This window comes from Papilio xuthus, unplaced genomic scaffold (genome assembly GCF_000836235.2).
Source record: "Papilio xuthus unplaced genomic scaffold, Pxut_1.1 DF826933.1, whole genome shotgun sequence".
In the NCBI taxonomy this organism is placed as follows: domain Eukaryota; kingdom Metazoa; phylum Arthropoda; class Insecta; order Lepidoptera; family Papilionidae; genus Papilio; species Papilio xuthus.
The window spans coordinates 1,549,703-1,572,841 of record NW_013531716.1 but is presented as its reverse complement, the minus strand read 5'-3'; the positions used below and the strand labels follow the sequence as shown (position 1 = coordinate 1,572,841).

The 23,139-nt window shown below is 31.8% G+C and overlaps 3 protein-coding genes across 4 annotated transcripts in view; 1 reads left to right on the top strand and 2 right to left on the bottom strand.

The window, feature by feature from the left end:
* Positions 1–443: 443 nt before the first annotated feature.
* On the bottom strand, positions 444–3,628 carry LOC106121892 (uncharacterized). Its single transcript, NM_001312454.1, is given in 5 exon segments — positions 444–593; positions 1,043–1,273; positions 1,581–1,691; positions 3,039–3,110; positions 3,552–3,628. Coding segments are annotated over 5 exon segments (543 nt in total). The 5' UTR covers positions 3,597–3,628; the 3' UTR covers positions 444–509.
* A 6,160-nt stretch (positions 3,629–9,788) lies between these two features.
* Positions 9,789–11,611, bottom strand: LOC106122003 (uncharacterized). Its single transcript, XM_013317851.1, has 5 exons — positions 11,523–11,611; positions 10,958–11,008; positions 10,727–10,813; positions 10,394–10,627; positions 9,789–9,867 (listed from the first exon to the last, which is right to left on the bottom strand). Exons 1-5 carry the CDS (start codon positions 11,559–11,561, stop codon positions 9,838–9,840), a joined length of 441 nt encoding a protein of 146 aa, XP_013173305.1. The 5' UTR covers positions 11,562–11,611; the 3' UTR covers positions 9,789–9,837.
* Positions 11,612–19,241: 7,630 nt separating this feature from the next.
* The window catches only part of Dh31 (diuretic hormone class 2), a 34,899-nt gene continuing 31,001 nt past the window's right edge, over positions 19,242–23,139 (top strand). For both annotated transcript variants that reach the window (XM_013317876.1, XM_013317874.1), the window contains exon 1: positions 19,242–19,290. The gene's annotated coding sequence lies outside the window, so the exon portion shown is untranslated. The remainder of the gene's footprint in view (positions 19,291–23,139) is intronic.

Sequence of the window (23,139 nt, the reverse complement as noted above, 5' to 3'; positions counted from 1 at the left end):
ATATATGAATATATTTGTGGAGTTTATCGGAAATATAATTGCAATATATTAACTATATACTTAGTACTATATACTATACTATATACTCTTCAAACCTTACCATATAAAAACAATAATCACTCAACTACAGGGCTACTTAATAGGTGACACATAGCATAATGAAATTAATTAATCTTACTAAGAGTTATATTTAGGGAGACACTTAACCATTTATTTTTGTGATTGAGTAGTCTCTGTTTGCCTTGAAAAGGCATTTACAGCTTCACCGGACTTGAGGTTCCCGAGCGCCGATGGCGCTTAGCCTGAACCTCGTTTACACTTAACCAAAGAGATACCTATTTAAGAACACTTTAGGAGTTGGTTAGTTAAATATTGTTGAATTGGTGGGCATAAACGTATTTTTCTTAACACGAAGACCACGCTTCAAAAATATAATAACACAATAAGTTACAATCTTTTATTAAATAAATACAATAAATAGACAAATTGATAGATAATTTTTAGTTGCATTATGAAAAATATTTAGAACAAGTGTCGATGTGATTCCTCAGTTTTTTGCAATCTTCATCACCAGCCACCCATTTAGGACACTCCTGAAAAGTATAAGAATTAATGAAGATATAACAAAAGGTAAATATTGAATTTAATCTAATCTTACTAATATAACAAATGCGAATGTTTAGATGGATGGATACTAATATCCATCCATCTAAGTACAAGGTATTTCCTGAACAGCTGCATGGATCTCGCTAAAATTTGGCATAGATGTAGAACATAGCCTGGAAGAACACGTAGGCTACTTATCAAGTTTTTTTTAATTCTGCGCAGATGGAGTCGCGGGCGACACCTAGTTTTATTCATATATAGAGAATTTAAATTTCGCAATGTTTAATCAAATCCAGTATTGCACACATTATCAACATTTTAAATTAGATTTTTATCAGTCAAAATTTATTATTATTACGATATTGTCGAAAATTAAATTGTAGTAAATTTTCAGAGGTATTTTTTTATTTTAACCACAACGTTAAAGATAACTCACCGTGAAAAGAACAGAACTAATGCAGAAAACAATTTTATTCGCTTCACAGATTTCTATCGGGCCGGGGACCTCCTGTGCTAGACATTTCGCCTTCGCTGATTCCACAGTCGGCTTGAAATCCGGATTGGCATCAACCCATTTGTCCATGAAACTTATCATGGCCTCGTGATCTACTTTATCGTCGCCCTTAATAAGATTGCGACTCTTCAGTAAGCATAATTGCTTGGAGCACTAAAAAATACATATAGCTTTTAATTAAACTTAAAGACTTTTTTTAAATAATAATAAAGCTTAATTGCCTGTAATTTCACATATATTATTCGTGAAGATTAGAAACGAATCGAGAGTAAAAAAAAACGCCCAAAGCTTGTTAAGCGTTGTAATTCGCTTCATCATACATAGATGGCGTTAACTACAATCTTATTATAAATTAGTTTTATTATCCTTAAAAATAATTGAATCAGATATTTTGTACAGAAATAAGTTTAAACGAATTTTTAACATACAAAATATAAAATATATTTAATGAAACACTTACGTCTGGAGGTCCGTGTCTAGGCTTATCGACATGTTCCTCCTTAAAGCCACAACTTTCAAACTCCTCTTTTGTGAATATTGGTGGAATTTGACAGCATTTTCGTGGATTTTCCTGTTAGTTAAAGAACACTATTTTAATATTTCAGGTCTTTTAATGCAATATTATAATCTCATGTAAATAAAATTAACAAATGTTGTATTTAATCTGGCTTAATATACTACGACTCCCGAGCTTTAAGCACAAGCATTTAGAATAATAACATAAGCCACGCTTATAAAAATATTATTTAGGATTTGCATATTTTTTTATATATCATAAGGTGGCAAGCGAGCGAGCGGCCACCTTAAATCGCTAAAATAGCTACGTACCGTAGCCCACGGACATATGCAATTGCATATGCGTTGCCTACCTTTAATCGACGGAGGAGAGGATGCACAGAAAAACAATATTTTCCCTTTCCATGCATCCTCTCATCCGTAAAGTCCACTTCCGCTTCCCACCCTCTCCTTACAAGAAAATGCGTGGGAAGGAAAGAGGAGTAAATTAGGCCTCCGGGACGCACACTCATTAAACGAAACGCGAAATTGCTTCCACTTCACGCCTGTCTTCTGTGTGGTCGTGGTATTTCACCGGGCGAGCTGGGCCAATTCGTGCAAAGATGTTAAAGCGGGTTGTGTGATGCAATTAGGATTTTATGCAAATTAAAGTTGAAGCTCTTATCCTGTATCCAAATATAAGAAACTCATAAAGGAGCGATTTCATTAATTTTATTTTAAATAATTTCTATATTTAACAAAAAGCATCGTAATTAAATAATAAAATTCTTTAAAAAGACGATGTTATGGTCAAGACAAAACAACTCCAGCATATTTTTGGTTTTTGCAACATAATTTAAAAAAAACTTTTTGTTTTTAAAATACGAATTAATTAACTACGAAACTTAACAGACCGTGGAAATGCTATTATCATCTTGTCGATCATTTTAACATCATGAATTATAACTGTTAATACGTTTATTAAAAGCGAAATATAAATTATAAAACTTATTTCCACAGCTTTAATAAATATTATTATAGTTAGCTCAAAGTTAAATATTTTGAACACAATTAAGTTGCTATATAATACCAAAAAACATTCGGACAACTGAAACTGGCCGATTTTATGGTCAGCTGTGGAAAAAAAAGAGACGATATACAGATTTTATTTTGGTATGTTTAGGAATACATTGGGGATTATCTTACTTCTTATCTTACTTATATTATAAAAGCGAACGTATGGATGGATGGATGTTTCTTAAGAGGTATCTCCAGAACGGCTGCATGAATCTCGCTGAAATTTAGCATAAGTTTAGAATTTTGTCTGGAAGAACACATGTGGGACTAATTAAATTTTCTTTTAATTCCACGCGGGCGGCGTCGCAGGCGACAGCTAGTTAATTATAAAGATTAGATTACTTACGATATGAGGTGGATGTAAACATTCTGACGGTAGATTTGGTGGCAACGGCGGTGGTCCCTGGGATGTTGAAATCTGGAAATATTAAAAAATTTCGTATACATGTTACGGTAAAAACGATTAATATGGATTTTATTGTTTTTCCTGGAATATATAAATTATTAAAATCTAAATTGAACTGAAAAGTAATTATTGTAAACCACATACAATAAGATTTTAAAAAGTATTGTGCATTGTATTTTTAACTGACTGATAGCTTTATCAGTTTTTAATATATATTTCTGAGACCAAAATCAACGTTTAAAACATATTGTTATCTCTCTTTTGTCAAAGATAATGACAAGGATGACGATATGTTTTATGGATTACAGTCTCAGTAACCCACGGTAAACATATAATGCATTATGAATTGTTAACAGAATAAAACATTTACATTTTAACGTAGTCAAATTGTGGACTTATTCACGAGTATACATGATTCTTGGATGTGCAATGAAAGTAATAAAACATACTAACCTGGAACGCAGTTCCGAGGATAAATAAGCTGGTTATTGTAAACATGATTATCTTTCTAGTTGCGGAGATGTAGTAATAACTGCTGCTGGGATACAATAGTTTTTATATCACAGATCCAGCGGCCCTGACCATTGTCGGACTCTGAACAATCAAGGTGCACACGCCGTAGATTAAAAAACATACAGATGCTAAATTAAGTACTTCACACTCATTACTTTTTTAAATTTAGAACGTATAATGGAAAAGGCTAATTACAATAACTAAAAATTAACTTAAGCCGTGTAATTTTTGATGTATTATTTATATATAATTGCGGATTATATGGTCATTTTTAAAAGAAATGTTTTAATGGACTTACCATTAAAACATTTCGTTTCGCCAATAATATTTTATTGATATTATATTGAAAAAGTCATAAATTTTGCGAGTATTTGAAACAGCAACCACATTGTTATTAGGACTATGCTTTAAATTTTTAATCAAATTTTGATATATATTTATATATAAGTTGTACATGATAAAGAAACTGTCATCATAATTTATGAGAGGACGAATCGGAAGAAAAAAATTAAGTAAAAATATATCTTTGTCGTGTCTATGCTATAACGTTGTTAATCTTTGGTCTAGAATTCAACCTATGACAAAATGTGACCATTTACAACAAATGTCATCTTTTTCAACTGATATTTAATTTAAAATGTTAATATTATTTAAATATTTAGTTAACTAAACTGCACGTGCCCGAAATAGTGGAAAAATTGCAACATCGAGCGATTATTGCGAAACTATGTCCTTCTATTGTAATTATATTTCTAGTTTTCTATCATATTGAATCCGAGGAATGAGTTTTACAGAAATATTTAATGTGGTCCACGACTCCATCCGCGCGGAATTATTAAAAAATAAACTAGAAGTCTGTGTGTTTTTCGAGACGATTGTCTACATGTATGAAAAATTTCAGTCCGAACCAAACAGCTGTTGTGGAGATACCTTCTAACAAACATCCATCCATCTAAAGCAGTCTTTCCCAAAGTGGGCGATAACGCCCCCTTGTGGGCACTCTTAGGTTTCAAGTTGCGGGTTATAGTAAAAGTTTCGTTTAGAATTCTCCGTAAATTTACATATATAGGTCACAATAATCAATTAATTTAATTTGAAGTTATACTGGTTTTTAAATATGTGAAAATATGGGGGCGCTAAAAAAATATTTATTCTCAAAGTGGACAGTAGACAAAATAAGTTTGGGAACCACTGATCTAAACTATCAAACTTATAGAAGGAAGATTACATTATTTTATTATGGTAAATCATCTTGTAGGCTATAAAAGCATTTTACCGTTGAAATCGGCTAAGGAATATTCTTATCATCAGGACTATTATTGTAATTACTTGTGGCCAACAGTAAATATTTGACTTTGATTGCGTCTTTAAATTTGTAAACGGCTCATTTTTCAATTAGTACTAAAAACTACGGATATATATTTTTTAGAGACTAGTTTTTCGACGTTCTCATTTCAGGATAATAAAGTTTTATTAGCTAATATCTTTTATTCTTTTAATTTTTTTGTTTTATTCCACGTGTATCATAGTAATAAAGTGTACTTTGAATTAAAAAAGAATTTTTAATTTTTTAACTTTGAACACATTTAGATTTTAAGTCAACAGAAGACCCCCAAAGTTTTTGTATGACAAATCTACACTAAGAGGGGTCATGTAAGGACTCTTGGATTCGACGTAAAAGGATCTAAGTTAGTAAATAAGGATACTTAGACATTGTAAGACATTCAATTCTACAAGGATCGTATATCCCGAGTATTATGTATTCATTGACCTTAAGTATCATATTATGGAAAGTGAGTAATGGCACTGATAAAGGATCTACACACGACAGACCGCCAGGTTCCATCCACACCATCTCGATGGCTGGCAATCCACAACCGTGCCGTTTGCGCGAAACTTTCTGCCTCGCACAGCAGCGTTGTCGAATGGTCTGTCCTTGGCGGTATTTCCAAACCGCTACGACTTAGGTTCCCTCAAGAAGCGAGCTTATCACCACCTCAAAGGCAACGCATCTACGGTTCCTCTGGTATTGCTGATGTCTATGGGCGTCGTTGAACACCTCGGTGTTCCCGCTGGTCGTTTGCCCACTTCTGTTATTAAAAAAAAAAGGATTCTTAGTTTTTAAAAAAAATATAATGAGTGTGCATGTGGTTTGCTAATAAAAGATCTAAAATAATTTTAGATGTAAATATGTAGTTATGTGAGGAAATAATGTTTAAAATTGTTTAAGAGTTTTTGTGGTTAGACCATAAAATTTACAACTGAGTGATCTCATTGCTTATTTTGTAACTTTAGATGTACACTTGTATTAGTTTTTTTTTTATAACAGAAGGGGGTAAACGCAGCGGGAATCCCGAGGTGTTCAACGACGCTCATGAACATCAGCAATACTAGAGGAACCGCAGATGCGATGCCGGCCTTTGAGATGGTGATACGCTCGCTTCTTGAAAGACCCTAAGTCGTAGCGCATGTAGCCCTAGTTTACAAAATGCGTATAATATTATATTAATGTTTATTTTATGATATTAAAAATTAAAACATAAAATAATGATGTACTGGTGCAAAAACTAATTTGACAGAACATGCTGAGCAGTTATTGTGTTCTGTATTCCGATCGAACAAAAAAACAATTCTTATAGATTCTTTTAATTTTTGTATCCAGAACATAATCAAGCAGTTGTTCTATCCTTATCTATAAAATACTTACTGTGTTTAATACTGACAATATACATTGCTTAGTTAAACACATCTTTTAACCCTTTGAACGCCGATGATTGATATTATGAACGTCAACGTGGTAACAAAAGGTGAAAACCCTTAAATGTGGTATCACCAAAACATCTTCTGGTATAAATACTTAAATATTTGTCAAATTTATTGTTTCGGATGTAAAAAAAAATAATGATTCATAATTTTGTGGTCACCCTAAGAGTTGTAAAATGTATATAGCAATATGAATTGTTATTTATAATTTTGATAACATGGCTTACAAATACATATATGATTTCAACCAACTGTAACACAACGTTCTGCTTTTAACAAATGTTATGATCGCGCTTACATCCGTTTATAATTTACCTTTTACATATTTATATATTAGTGTACATAACAGAAATATGTAACAACTTTTGTATTGTTAACATGAAGAGGTTAAATGGCCTAATTGTTTGTTACTTCCGGGTGTACGCTAATCGTGAAATTTCTGCTAAAGTAACTATAGAAACACTTCTGTTAAATATATATTTACTCGTTTCAACGGCTCTTTTTCTTTCTCTATTTTTTTTCGAAAGGAATGTTATTAATAGAAAATATATTATCCCATATAGTATCTACATTTCACAAGAGTTGGAAACCTATATTCTGCATATTCGGCTGTAATCGCATTTCTGTAACGACATAAATTAATATGCCTTAAAAAACTTTGTTATTACTTGTGATATTATTGCCTTTAAAAACAAAGTTTTTAAGGCAATAATCTTAAAAGTCTTGGGAATAATACGAGCGTTTGTTCTTTTATTAAAAAAAATACGATTCATATGAGACATCAAATATTGCTTTGTTTTTTTTTATATAAATCTACATTTTCCTGGTTACGCTTCAATTTTTTATGTATTATTTTATCTTAAATATTTTTTATATCAATGAATAAACGTTGAATCATTGTTGTCGCGTGCACAGATAACTGAAACAATGGATACGGTTTCTTCAATTTCCTTCCTTGTCGGAAATCGACTTTGTTTTTTTCAACCATGATTGTTGTTTTCTGGATATTGTTTATAGAAATGAAATTCTCATTTTTTTTCGAATAGATCGATATAACTTGTTAGTATTACCGTTGAATTCCATTGCTGTCGCCCTTATATAAAAACAATACTTATCTCTGTTTTCTCAAAGAGAATGAACGGGATAACAATATGTTTGTGTGCTGGTGTGAAAGTGGAAATCTACATTTTTTTTATGTCATAAGGTGGCAAACGGGCGAGCGGCCACCTAAAATAGCTGAATAGCGAAGTGACCGTTGCCCATAGAAAAACGCAATTGCATACGCGTTGCCTATCTTTAATCGACGGAGTAGAGAATGCACAGAATGAAAATATTTTCCCCTTCCATGCATCCTCTCATTCGGAAAGTCCACTTCCACTTCCCATCCTTTTCTTGTGAGAAAAAGGGTGGGAAGGGAAAGAGGACTAAATTACGCCTCCGGGACGCACACTTCTCAGACGAAACGCGGAATGGCTTCTACTTCACGCCTGTCGTCTGTGTAGTCATGGTATTTTACCGGGCGAGCCGGGCCAATTCGTGCGAAGATGTTGAAGAGGGCTCTACCACTGTTAGACCACATTATAAAATCAGTATCATATTATTAATAACCAGCGGTTGCCCGCAACTTGATCAGCGTGGATTTAGCAGTTAGTAGCCTAAGTTACTCCTGCCCACATCAGTTACCTTCTAGGGAGAGTCCAGTCAAAATAGTCCCGTCGTTTTGCAGATATTTAGGAACAAATGCGGACAGACTTTTCCATATAATGTTCACAAAATATGTATAATATATATTTTTTATATTACATACACACATTCCAACTTTATTATAGTATAGATTAGTATGCATATATCATATCATTTCTATTTCTAGCTAATAACTGACAGCGATTCTTATTGACAAACACTTTGAATGTATTTATTTATACGAGTACCATGAACTTGTCAAGTGGACGGAACACTTCTTGTTGCGATTTAGTCGTGCTATGAATTTTGATTATTGCACATGTATCTTTATGTAGAAATTATATCAAGTAATATTATATTTTTTTCTATTTTTTTACTAAGAAAATTAAATCTACAAACTAACGATTAGACATTTAAAATTTTATTTTTTTCTAAGTTCTCTCTTAACGGAGATAAGACAAAAGATAAGGGTAGCCTTTTAGATTTTTAAAATAAATATTAAATCGTATAACTTAGATTTCTAGATAATATTCCATAGATATTTACATTGTAAACTTTACAAGCTATTAAATTATCTGCAACTGTATTTTTGGTAGTATAGGGTCTGGATGAAATTTGATATGCATTACTGTCTGTAAAATTAAACAGGCTATTTTTAACCTGAAAAAAATATGCTTCCAATAGGATAGAGTTGATTACCTATTTTATTTTAGTCATTATTTCGGAAAAAAAATACTCAGTTTATTGTTGAGCGGAGTCGCAAGCAACAATTAGTTGCTTTATAATTCCCAACCTTCTGGTACTTGAGCGTATAATGAGCGTAGTGGTGAGTCGGATGTCCTCAAGGCAGATAGTCATCAAGGCGTCGCGCGAATCAGTGTCAAGAGTTCTTGAGACCTTGGGCACTGTGACAGCAATTACACCGGGACAATGAACTGAGCCCAACTATGCGTGGAGAATGTAATTAACTAATTGTTATAGGCATATTTTGTGATTACGAAACAATAGTGAATACGTCTATGTATGTTTGTTGTTTCTAAGTAACAGTATCCAATGCGTTGGCAAGAAATGCGAAAATTATATAATAATTCGCGTTTCTTGTCGAACTTCAAAAAGAGAAATGTTGCATATTTGGGCCATGTCTTGCGACACGAAAACTACGGACTTCTTCAACTCATAATGATGAGCAAAATCGTTAGCAAAAGACGTGTTGGAAGGAAAAGAAAGTCCTGATTGAGAAACATCCAGGCATGGATTATTATCAGCATTGAACAACTTTTTCGCTTGGCACGGGACAGGGATGGGTTCGCTGAGCTGACGGCCAACCTCTAGTGTAGTGAAGAGGCATAAGAAGACGTAACCGTGGATACACTAACTTCTAATATGATTTAAATAGTTTCTTTTGCAATTCATTTAGCTAGGAAATGTATATTACATCTTGTATTTAAAGTAATAGTAGCAGATTTCCTAGAGCCTTGTTATTGTTTGTTGCAAAGGTCGCCTTTTTAACCTTCCTTCTATAATTAATTGGAAAATTGTCGCTTCTTTTGCTTAGTACGAAATGAAATTATAATTTTCTTAACTGGTAATATTTAGAGAGGGGAAGACACGATGTTTTTTTTTACATTTAATTTAATTTTTATAACTAAATGTCAGACATTAAAAATACTTTTTCATTGCATAATTGTACCATTTAGTGAAATATTAATATCTAAGAAAATAAAATAATAATTAAATAATACATTTTAATAGCAATTTACACAAATATCTTAACAAAGAATCAACATTTCCAGAATTCATTGGGACATTTCTGAAACAAACAAAATAATAAGTACCGATGATAAAAGTTTTTAAATTTATTCGTAGTTTTTTCAACCTAACAAATCTTATTTGGACAGATAGTTTGAAATTAAATTAAGACTTCTGGACATCGGATCGTAGGGTAGAGCCCGCTTTAACATCTTCGCACAAATTGGCTCGGCTCGCCCGGTGAAATACCACGACCACATAGAAGACAGGCGTGAAGTGGAAGCAATTCCGCGTTTCGTCTGATGAGTGTGCGTCCCAGAGGCCTAATTTAGTAGTCTTTTCCTACCCTTTTTCTTATAAGGAAAGGATGGGAAATGGAAGTGGACTTTCCGGATGTGAGGATGCATGGAAATGTTTTCTTTCTCCTCCGTCGATTAAAGGTAAGCAACGCATATGCAATTCTAAAGTCTGTTTCAGCGATTTCAGGTGGCCGCTCGCTGGTTTCCCACCTTATGATAAAAAAAAAATAGTAAGGCTAGTGTTGAGCCACACTGGCAATGTCGGATTTTCTTCCTAACATTAGTTACCTTTAACATTGCAATTCCAGTACACGCGAACACATCGTAAGCTTTGCACGGATAATCGAGATACTGCCGAAGATCTTTCTCTATGCAATCGTTAATAACTTTTTCTATCGCTCCTGTCCACCCCTTGTTGTCTTCAAGCCATTTTAAAAGATGTTTCTTATATGATTCCTTATTCAAAGTATTTTTGTCGACAAGAAAACCTGATTTCTCGAAGATGCATTGTACATCGTTGCACTGTAAAAAATGCATTTACAACATAATATGTAGGATTTTGTAACGTATTAAAAGTCAAAGAGTTATAATGGTCGATTAGTGATATAAAAATATTCTTACTGGTCCAATCGGCCTTGGATTTGAGCATTCAGCTAAATGTTTTGGATCTCCTATTTCAGGTATATCACAGCAGACTGATATGGGTTTCTGAAATTAGTAAGTTATAAATTATTAAATAACAAAACGGAGGTAAATAATTTATTATTTTTAACTACATTTGAATGGAAACTAAATTCCTACAGAGAGGAGTGAATTACGAGTATAAATATTTAATTAAGACTGCACTTTTACCAGAGTTGCTCCCCTGTTTGGCGCTTGTACAAAGACATCAGCTTTTGTTACCTGAAATTGTAAATTAATTTAAATAACATGATTGTTACACAATGGCTCCTTGACAGCGCCTGCCAAAATATTATAGCAAGATCTTAAATCGTAGGATTTAGGAAATTATTATTTACGTTATTTTGAGGTACGTGTAAAGTGATTATTTTGGCGTATTCAACCGAAATATTGTTGGAAAATAACAGAAGAGAACTAGATGTAACAAAAAAGTATTAAAGAATCTTTTAATCTACTGTGGAAGCCCTAGTACGGTCTTTATTTATGTCAGGAAATACCCCGCGACATTATAAAACTTGACCTTAGTGATAAAATTCTCTTGAACATTAATTTGCGGTAATAACTCTTTAATTCCAAGACATTTTATTAAATAGCGTTAAAGAAATTGATTATTTTTTAAAGACAGTAAGAACATTGTTCAAATTAATAAAAAATCGCATTTTTTTAACCTCCAATATTAAATAATTCTAAACACAACTATTTTGAATGTATAAAATGAAAACCCTCGAACACTTACCAAAATAAACAACGTAACGAAGAAAAATAATCGAATCATTTTGCACTTGTGTCCTCTCTCAACGACTGGCGAGTTTGTCCTCGAATGGAGAGAGCCCACACTCTCACAACTATAAACAAAAGATTAAAATGTATAAATGCAAAACATTATTTTACTAATAAAACAGACAAATATTTTGTCTGTTTGTATATTCATTTTAAAATAATATATAAAACTTATACTATTTTTACGGAATTTATACGGATGAATACAAATGTAGAGAATATTTGACAAAAATATTTGTTCAAAGTTCTAAAGAGGATAATTTTGAGAATGTAGTCGTCAATTGGGACACTGGTGTTAGACATATAGAAAAGTAATACATCCGTAAATATACAAAGAAGGGAAAAGAGCGGACAACTAGAAACTAAGGCAATAATTTACATTTTTAATGTTGGATCCACAATTTTGTGTACTTGTATACAATTTAGAACAAAAAAAGCAACTTCGCGTTAAATACTAGTCTTTTTATAAATAACTATCAATGACGTTGAGATGTTCTTGAAATGTAGCTTGTCTTACGACCCCTTTGAACTCAATAATCTTTATGTTTATTATTGGAATTGAAATTAATTTACACTCTTTATCGTGGGTTTCTCATACCAAAATGGTCGATTAAAACCTTTTGTTGTCTCCGTTTGTCCAAAGATGATGATAAGGATGACAAAATATTTTATACAGATATTTTAGTCTCAGAAACCCAATGTTAGACATGTAACAATATTTGTTTTACCGCAAGTAAAACCGCATTACTAAGTGTAATATTTTAAATTTTTTTTTGGTCTTGTATGCGTGGTATTTTTTTTATTTCATTAATATATAATAATTTTGTAGTCATAAGTTAACTTATTTCATAATTTAACATAACTATTAAATTATTCAAACTTTCGTGAGACATTATACTAAACTGATATATAAACACGGCTAAACACTTTTTTTATAACTATTAAAGAAAAAAATGCAATTGCGTATGTCTATGGGTAACGGTCACTTCCCTATTCAGCGATTTCAGGTGGCAGCTCGCTCGTTTGCCACCTAATGATATAAAAAAGCAACTGTCGCCCGCGACTCCGTTCCCGCGGAATTAAAAAAGTACCATATGTATTGTTCCACACTATATTTTACATCTGTGCCAAATTTCATAGATATCCGTTGAGTCGTTCCTTAGACAACTTTAAATAAACATCCATACATCCATCTAAACATTCGCTATTATAATATTAGTAAGATAAGAATGAACTGTGAAACTCCACTGCCGTAACATTTGAATTAAATAATTTGTATTTCTGAAGAATAAGATGGATGACAGTGTACACTGTGGTAACCAACTCTAACATTGAGACTATTCAGATATGATGAGCATTTCTTTATATATTCTTACTTCCAAAGAACACGATTAATGAAATCCGAACACGTAGTAGCATCGTTTGAAACTAAATGGTTCCATTGTGAAACTTTAATAAAAAGGAATATGATTTTACACGGGGAAACACCACGCTTTTGCGAACTACTTTCAAAGCTTACTAACACAAGCTGCTGTGTGAGTGCGAACGTTATGCACAAATGCATTGAAGTTTTAATGGACGGATGCCATTTCAAGGATTGGTTAATTAAATAGAATTGCTGTAAAATTTACTAATACCGTGAAAATGTTTTTACAATGTCACATTGTACTGGTTTTCACTTTTTCTTATACTAATTTAAAATAAGGCTCCTTAATAATAAGGTACGATAAAGTGCATAACAACCTTTGAATGAATATATAAGTAGTTCTAATCTTACTAATATTATAAATGCGAATGTTTATATTTAGGGAAGTATGGATGTTTCTTAGAAAGTACCTCCAGAATGGAATGGATCTCGCTAAAATTTTACACATGTAGAACATCTTCTGGAAAGACAAGTAGGGTACTAATTAAGTTTTTTTTTTAATTACACACGAACTGAGCCGCGGGCAACAACTAGTTCTTCAATCAGATTAAGTCCCTTTTCACTGGAGACAACTCTCCAACGAATGTATTGTAAGTTCATGGGTTGGTGTTTATCTGAATATTGCAGTTGTTTATTCCTTGCATATTATATTTTCATGACATCTTCATGCATGTAAACTTATTCAACTCACGTAAATTTTCTTATGATAACCACAACATAAAACATAATGACATAGCAATATTATACCCTAAATTTCTCAACACCGAGGTCGTAATCCGAGAACAATGTCTTTGATATATGATAGCACAAAATTTATTACATTATAATTTAATATAGACTCGATGATACGTCATAAAGCATTTCGACTTGACTGTACAGATCTATAAATGGTTTAATCTAATAAAAGTAAAAGTAAAATCCTACTGTCGATGATTGTACAATAAGGTAGAGTTCTTTGTGAAAATAACTATAAGATTAAACTAACAAAATACCTATATAATACTATACATACTGTTATCTTAGTTTAGGAAGGATCTAGAAGTCAAGCAGACATCTTCCTTTCTGATTAAAATAAGACAATTAGTTTCGATTGTCATTTAAGATCGAGATTCAATATATCAGATTGTCATGTGGTTCGTCTGTCTACTGTTTCCTAAAATCTTCTTTATATGTGACCCAAGTGATGAGTCATTTAATAAAGAATTGAGATGATGATAAAAGACATGGAACTGTAATGAAGTAGTTTCTATTCCATCATCGTTTTTATGTGCCATCAAAAAAACTGAAATAAGTCCATATGAGTTCTATTTCGGGGGTTCGAAGTGTTTTAATATGCTGGTAGGTTCTTACTCGTACTTTATCTTATACTACTCGTATTCCTTTTTATAGACAATAGTGTGGTATCGGTATTTATCCGTAATAAATCGCAAAAGAAATTAAAAAAAATAGCAATTTTGCTATGTGAAATAATTGCTATTTTTTTTTAAATTTTTATATTGGAAGCCTTTACTTACCATTTAATCTCACAAGATTCATATTCTAGTAATTATAAAGAAAAAATTAATAACTCTGAAATCTTGTTACTAATCATTTACATCCCTATAAATTGGACCTACGTAAGATTAGTACCACATTGGCTTGATATCGTTCAGTTTATTTGTCGTAAAACCGACCGTAATCAAAGCTATTCGAACCAAGATGGATAAATATGGCAAACGTATTTGTCAAATGTTTGCGTATTTCTATAAAATAAGCGCCTAGTGATTTTTTTTGTATTTTGCACAATACACGATAAAAGACAACAGACCACCCTTTGTCTCATAAGGAAAGGATGGGAAGTGGAAGTGGACTTTCCGGATGAGAGGATGCATGGAAGAGGAAAATATTTTCTTTCTGTGCATCTTCTCCTCCGTCGAATAAAGGTAGGCAACGCATATGCAATTGCGTATGTCTATGGGCAACGGTCATTTCGTTATTTCAGCGATTTCAGGTGGCCGCTCGCTCGTTTGCCACCTTATGATATAAAAATAAAAAAAAGACATGTCGGGCTGATACCGAACAAAATCTCTTGAAAGCCTTTTTTATTGTACATCGATTTAAATATATATATTTTAAAGTACATCTAATTGAAAGTTTTATATCGCTGAATTCAATTTAAGATAAATTTCGAAGTAAAATTTAGAATTAGAAATAAATCAAGTTCAGTTAGCAAAGGTTTCTTCTCTCTAGAGAATTACTCGCCGCGGTTAACAACACCTGGAGTATTTCGATGTTAGCTCTCTCCTACAGCGAAATGCATTCGCTCGTCGATAAAAATAAATAATGTATTTCACAATTTAGCTTTGTTTACAACCTTACAATGTTTTATATTGAAACGTGGATTGTTTTAGAAATTATTATTTCTTAAGATACAATAATTGCTTGTTTTTTTTTTAAAAAGTTGTAGCGTCAGCAAAAATCTTTCTATTAACAAAATACTTGATTCACAGATTAGAAATGTACATTAAGCTGGTAGGATATGATGTAAATTAAAAAAAATCACGTACACGCTACAAAGGTCTACGAGTATCTGGAATCTATTCAGTTACGCGCTACGCACGTCTACGATTTTATTGCCGTTTGTCGTAGCAATCAAGTTTACATCCAATAACTTATCTGCATTCCGCTCTACACTGTGACGTCATCGAAAGAGGTTTAATGTGGTCATAACTTGTAACGACAGTACCGATTTGTTGATTACTACAAAGTAATTAATTGCGAGACTTTTAAACAACAAAGTATATATTGAAGACAGGCTTTTTAGCAGCTTTTTGGAGTATTCGTAGATAAATCCTGATTTATACTTAAATTAAAAGTAAAGAAAATCCATTTTGCGATTAAAAAAAACACATTAAAATAAAAATATTTGTTACATTTCTTTAACATTCTATTGCATTGACTCTACCATAAAGGTTTCTTTAAGTTTTATTAAAACAAAAGCTATGTCTTAATTCAATTTTATTTGATCTAATATACAGCTAACAACTCTCTAAACCCTGTAAGTGGTCGGTAAAGTCTGTGACGACACCTCGGAACTTTATAGACAGCGCAAAGAGTTTGATTGCGCAATAAAATGACCAGACAACCGCAGTGGGCGACGGTTTAACTGAACAATTGTTAAAAAACTTTTGTTTTATATTACTATACCACAACTTTCACTGCCTAAGTCCCAAAGATATTTAAATATAGTAATTAGCTCACGTATTATATCGTACTATGGATGAAGGACATAACCTGGAAGAAGACATAGGCTACTAATTATGTTTTTGGTGTGAAATCAATCTCCTACTAACAGACTTAAAATTTAAAGAGATAAGTATTAAATTACTTTACTTTGTAAAAAATTACAAAGGGCGCTTCGAGACGCCAAGAATAATTACGAGTCATTAAGTAATGTAAGTCCCAGCGCTAATTGATTTGAAGTGAAAACATTAAACAATTTTAAGCAGCAAGGACAAGGAAAGTGCTTTGTAAAATTCAAGATTTTTTAATGTATCTACACTTTAGAAGAATAAATAGAAAAATGTATTTAAATCATTGTTATTAAGTCCCAATCGTTATAGTATTGTTATTATCGTGGGGTACCTTTGACGTAAACATATCGTTAATTTTTTTTAATGATAAGATCTTTTGTAATAAGTATTTTAAACAAATATGATATAATATCAAAAAAGGGTTTTGACAGACAGACGGACAACAAAGTGATCCTATAAGGGTTCCGTTTTTTTCCCTATGAGGTACGGAACCCTAACAAATAGGCTTACTATATAAATGGATAAAAATAAAACATTAGCTCGGGAAAAATAACGATAATGTATCCTTCTTACCTTCAATACTGATTGACACTGTTCACGTGACTTATTGAGGTCATATTCTAAGAAGTAAGTATGGAATAAGCAACTTTGAATCTCCTATTGTCCCTCACAGAAAAACATTATACGCTTATTTTTTTTGTAATCTTCTCACTTAATAACCCACTACAGCTCTATCAATTTTCATATTAGTACATTAGTAATGTAGAGAATTTTATTATAGTAACTTAGTTATGTTTTACTTATCGATTTATAATATGCTGTTGTTTCTTGAAAAATGTAAAGAGTGACTTAGGTAAAAACATTTAGAACTATTTAAATGTACGACAGAAATTGTAAATGAAATAAATACGAAGTTAGTAACAATAAAACGGAACATAAAATCATTTTTACTAAAATAAGCAATAACAGATTATAGCCACATATAAAAAAATCTTTTTAGAAACACGTAAAAGTATCCTCAGATGAAGCAATTATTGCCAAATCTTGCTAAGCACACAAATGCCCGATGACCTCAATCCGGTCATTCGATACGCCGTGTGTGACTGCGGCAACGTGGGCGCCTCTCTCAGACGTCCCGTTCCAATCATATTTCCTTTTGTTTACTCCCAGTCTCCTCATAGTCGCCCGACGCCTTTTGTTCACGGAAAAAACATGTTTCTCTAGGGCTGACAAAAATTTGAAATCGAAAAATGTTAGAAATTGTAGTAATATTATAAATGCGAATATTAGGATAAGTGTCTACTTATGTATGGATGGATTGATGGATGTTTGAATAGATGGCATGGCAACTAATTAAGTTTTATTTTAAATTACGTGCGGAAGGAGTCGCGAACAGCAACAGCAAGACTTTTTATATTTTATGGAGAATATATATGGAGAATGAATCATTTTATTTTAAACGAAACATATAATAAGACTTCAGATTAACTTTAATTACCATTTTAATTGTAGTTAACAGTAATTTGACACAGCATACTCTTTCCACTTACAATTTAAACTCTGAAGTTTTTTTATAATCTGTTTAAACGAATAATTATTAAATCCCAATAAAGGGATATTTAAGGAGAAATTGACAATTTTTTATTAATTCTGAAAAAAAAATATATTTTACTAATAAAAGCTATTTTAGGATTATTTATCTTATATCGAAGGTAAATGATATTTATCAATAGATATATTTATCCACCTCATGTTAATGGCATTGTTGTCTGATTTAGGGCTGGCACTCACCGCAAACGAGTTAGCTAACCTAACCGCAACTTTTCCCGTTCGGGATTGACCGCTTTGCCTTTAAATTTTCGTTTCAGGGACCATTTTTACTTCATTTTAAATTATGAATAGAAGAAATAGGACTCTGTTTTTAAATTAAAATGTTCGTTTTTGAAAAATTTTCAGCACTTGTGATTATTTCTTATAGAGCAGATAAATATTAATTAAGAACCGGATACGCAGCCATGTATTGTAGCATTGTAATTAGGATCGTTTGTATTTTGTGGAATTGTCTCAAAATTTGGATTAAATAACGATACTGAAAACATAATGTAAAAAACACTGATTGCAAAATCAACAGTAGTATAGTATGACAAAAAATGTAAGTACATCTATATTTTCTGACTAATCTTCAGTGATTCTTGGTTATTTATTCAATTAATAATAAAGTGAGTCTGAATCACGTAGTTTTCTAAATAAAACATTTTTGAAATATTAACATAAATGGTTTAAAAGATAACGTTTACTATAATTTTTAAAATAATTTCATCTTTTTTTTTAAATTAATCTTACTGTAATTATTAAAAATAGACTACATATTAAATATTTATATAATTTTACCATCACACGTGTCAACGACTTGCCAATGTCGAAATCCATTGCTAATTTTGATTTCTTAGATTGAAATGCAAACTATATTAGTAGCATTCCCTCGTTGGTTATGCTTGTTACACACGATAGTACCACAATGCGACAGAGCAGTTTATAGTGCAGTACTGATATTGTTCGAACGTATACCGATGAGACAAATGATAAAGTCACATTTGATTACACGGTCAACTCTTCGATTACTTTGTCTAAAGCGCTGCCTCTACCTCTCAAAAGTCTAAAATATCTGGAACAGACACTAACTTTGGATCACGTGCTTGTTACTTGCCCCATATTTCTTACTATACATTTTAACACATGTTGATAATTCTACTAATCGCTACTCGAATGTAACTTTCTCTACGAGTTTTATATGTTTCGGCAGTGTGCCTTCATAGCGGTGTTGTACTCTCTACTGCTCTGTGTCATTGTTCTACCGTCGTGTGTTCCTAGCATTAGCGGTGGGCGGCGTAGGGCGGCGACCGACAGGCTCTATATAAGCGAAGGCTTGGGCGGGCTACACAACACTTGTTGCGATCGCTCCTGTCAGCTTGTCGTCGAAGCCTTCCTAACTTCACACGTTTCAGGTAAGTCAATTTTACTGTTGATAAAAATGTTAGGAAATTATACCCATGATATGTAGGCGGAAATATTTAATCTGTGTGACTTAGAATTTTTTTTTCTTAAATTTAATAAAATTTATAAAATGTATTTGGGATATTAACAGAAAAAAGTTTGATATTTATATTGTCTATTTCATATAAAAATACGATAAATTAGTGTTTATAAAATAAAACATAAAAAAATTAATTCACTTGTAAGAATTAATTTGAAATATTAAAACTAAATGCAATAAAAAGAACGTAATATAACAAGGAAAACAAATCAGCTGTATTACAACACAATATAAAGCTCATTAAAAAAGTTGTAGGATATTGAATAACTTGAGATATTCGGTATAATTGAAAATATGCCAAAAATTACAATGAAAAGAACAACGGAAATATAATAAAACCACCTCTTTTTGTGAAAATAATTTGATAAATATAAGAATTAATTTTCATAAGATTTTAACCTCTTTTTATTATTTTTTTCGTAATTCTAAAATACTTATTTTATCGATATTCTTTTGTTCGTATTTTTACTACTTCATATACTAACTTTAGCTAAGTCAATTACTTAATGGGGAAAGTTGCAAGCCGGATGTTGGCCTTTGGAAATTCATTGATATGCAGTTCCGCAGTACTTCCGATAAGTTAATATCAATTAAAATTTGAATCGTAAATAACTTTTCGATATAATCCGACTTGCTGACTTATATAACTATTAAATTAGTTGTTTAATTTTAGTTATATATCTGGCATAACTTAAAAAACTAACAAAACACAGATAGAAATATAGTATTCAAAAGTTAGTAGTATTTAAAGCATAGTTAAATGTAATCATAAAATGGATTTAATTTTTCTAAGTAACAAGAATTTACACTAAAATCCATTCGATTTTCATACTTAATTAAAATTTCTTTTTTTCTACTTACTAATATTACTTATAAAATAAATTATTAACATATTAGAGGCAAATATGCTTACATTTTTATTAAAATACTATCCCTTGATCGCGTCCTTTTTATCTTATATCTTTATAATAGAACTATTTAGAAACTTTATAACATAACTGTCCCCTATTTGGGTAAAGCCTGTTTAACAAAACTATACCTATAAGAAAATTCTGTATGTAAATATATTCAATTAATAATTTCCAAAATATTTTGTCATGACTTCATTTGAACTAGGCGTTTATATGTACTTGAAAACATAACCAAGTTGTCTTTATTCGCCCTTTAACTTTACAGTTTTAATTATGTTCGTTTTAATATTAAACATAAAGCTATAAGTAAGAATTATGCAGAATCGACGAGATATGAAAGTAATATTAATGGATACAGACAAGCCGTGAGCAGACTGAGCGTGAATAGAACTATTCATCCGTGAACTATCACGTATGCTCATTGAAATCAACAGTTGAAAATGACGCATATACGCTTATGTCTCGCATTTTATATTATAACAAAAAATACTGTTTGTTACTGCAGTTTTTAATTATTTAATACTGGCTGGCGCCCGCAACTCCGTCCGTAAAAAAACTAAATTAGTAGCCTATGTGTTCTTCCAGTGTTTGTTCTATATCTATGTCAAATTTCAACAAGATCCATGCAGCCGTTCCAGATGTGACTTTTTTTTATCGAATAGCGAACTACGTCTATAATTTTAAGCTCTAAGCGTTTTCCTTGATTTTTTCTTCATAACAACTAATACATTTTCTAATTTAATTTCCACGATGTTATATTTATGCGTGACTTAAGTAAGAATTTCTCAAGCTTGTGTAACATTTAAATTAATTATTGCAAACGGTCCTCTTTAAACTGAAAACATTTACACATCGTAAACCCTTTAAGATAATCTAAATGTAAAATGTAAATTTACTAAATTAAATTAACGTATTAACCGAAAGGAAAAGGGCCGAGGTGACCGTTAGTCTTACTAATATTATAAATGAGAATGTTTATATGGATGGATGGATGTTTGTTTGAAGGCATCTCCAGAATGGCTGCATAGATCTTATTGAAATTTGGCACAGATGTAGAACATAGCCGGGAAAAAAATAGACTACTTATTAAGTTTGTTTTTAATTCCGTGCGAACGGATTCGCGGGCGACAGCTTGTTCAGTAATATATTATGAAATGTCGTTACGGCAGTTACCATAAAATGAGGTCATTTTAATAGGAATTTTCGGACGCTTCATGACGTCATCGCATCACAAAATTCGGGCACATCTTTTATATAACGCGTTCATATTGTGCAAATATTCGTTGGATTACACTTTAATATATTATTTTTACTTAGTTAAATATTTTGGTTTTTGTAGTATCTATGTAAATAGATTCTTATTCTCGTATCGTTCTTTTTAAATCTAAGATACTATTTTCTGGTATTCGTTAAGATTCATTCATTATCAGCTCACTATACGTCACCACAGAGGGGCTCGGAGCCTACCATAAGTTAGGGGCGACTAGGCCATAGTTTACCACGCTGGCCCAATGCGGGTTGGTTGACTTCACACAAATCGGAAATGGAAAGACACATTGGTACATGGCGGGATTTGAATTCAGGCCCTACACATTGTAAGTCAAGGGCTTGACTCCTGAGTCAGAGACAAGATACTAGATGTTAATTCTATAGTTGTTATGTCACAATGTTAGTTACAGAACTCGAAGCGGCTTGATCGATTTTTTGAAATTCGATATCTGTATGTCTGAGAATTGACTACAATTTTTTAATACTGCGTGGATGTGATCGTGGGCGATACCTAGAATATTATAAAATGAAATAAAATAATAACCTTACTTATTAATTCAAAAAGGCTTTCATCTAATATATTTAAGGTAGCTGTCGTTTCCCGAGCTTTACAAATCACCTGACCGTTAATCCGCCGAGACTCGTTCACACTACGAGTGGCCATATCCTAAGCTTATGTAACGATTAACCGTTCCCAGGTAATTATTAAGGCGTGTAAATTGGACGCTTGTGTGAATCCGCCCTAATTTATGTTATTACTATCATTGCGTTCCCGATGATGTGTTTATTCTGAACAGTTTTTATGAATCTGTGTTTCAAACAGATAAAAGAAATCTTATTGTTAGAACTACGTATATTTAGGTAACGACTTTTTTGATTATTTCTGTGAATTGTGGTTAACATCGTAAAGGATTTTAGTAAAGATTTTGTAGTGAAGCAAAAACTAAAAAATAGATTTTAATAACTTATTGGAATTCTTTTTTTTAACTTTGTCAAGCTTCATTTATTTATTAAATTCGTCAAAACCTCGTCTATAAATATAACTGTATTCAAATAATTTAGGATAAGAACTTGACTTATTCTTCATCAACCCGATTTAATCCGTCGTTTACAATTATGTCACAACATTTTGTAATTCCCAACAACTTTATTAATGAAACTTTCAAGTTTCTAAATAAATCTGAGACGTTGTAATATTTGTTTGTCAAAATGAAATGCTTCGAGTTTAAGGTAGTTTCTGTTGATTAATGAACCAAAGGCAAACGACATCTGTGATTGAATTGTTGAAATAACAGAAGATCCTTGAATGAAGATAGATTGATATTAAAAAGAAATGATTTTATTATTATCGCTCTAACTAAAAAGTAATGAATCGATTTCATAATTATAGCTTTTCTTTCAGCCAGTAACTAAGACTACATTATAATTTGTCTATTTATCTAATTTAGCGAAGTCGCTAAAGTTGTCAGTTTTAAATATAAAAAAATTAATAGATAAAGTTGTTTACCATAGCCGTAAAAAAAAGCCAAAACCTCAATTCCAAATAAGTCAGTTAAGGCCAGGAATAAAGGTGTTTACCA

Bases quoted from the DNA above. Each gene is read 5' to 3' on its own strand.
- LOC106122003 (XM_013317851.1), bottom strand. From the start codon at position 11,561: ATGATTCGATTATTTTTCTTCGTTACGTTGTTTATTTTG. The intron at 10,814-10,957 runs GTAAAAGTGCAG...TACTAATTTCAG, and splicing joins CAAACAGGGGAGCAACTCTG to AAACCCATATCAGTCTGCTG. The intron at 9,868-10,393 runs GTAACTAATGTT...TGTTTGTTTCAG, and splicing joins CTGGAATTGCAATGTTAAAG to AAATGTCCCAATGAATTCTG.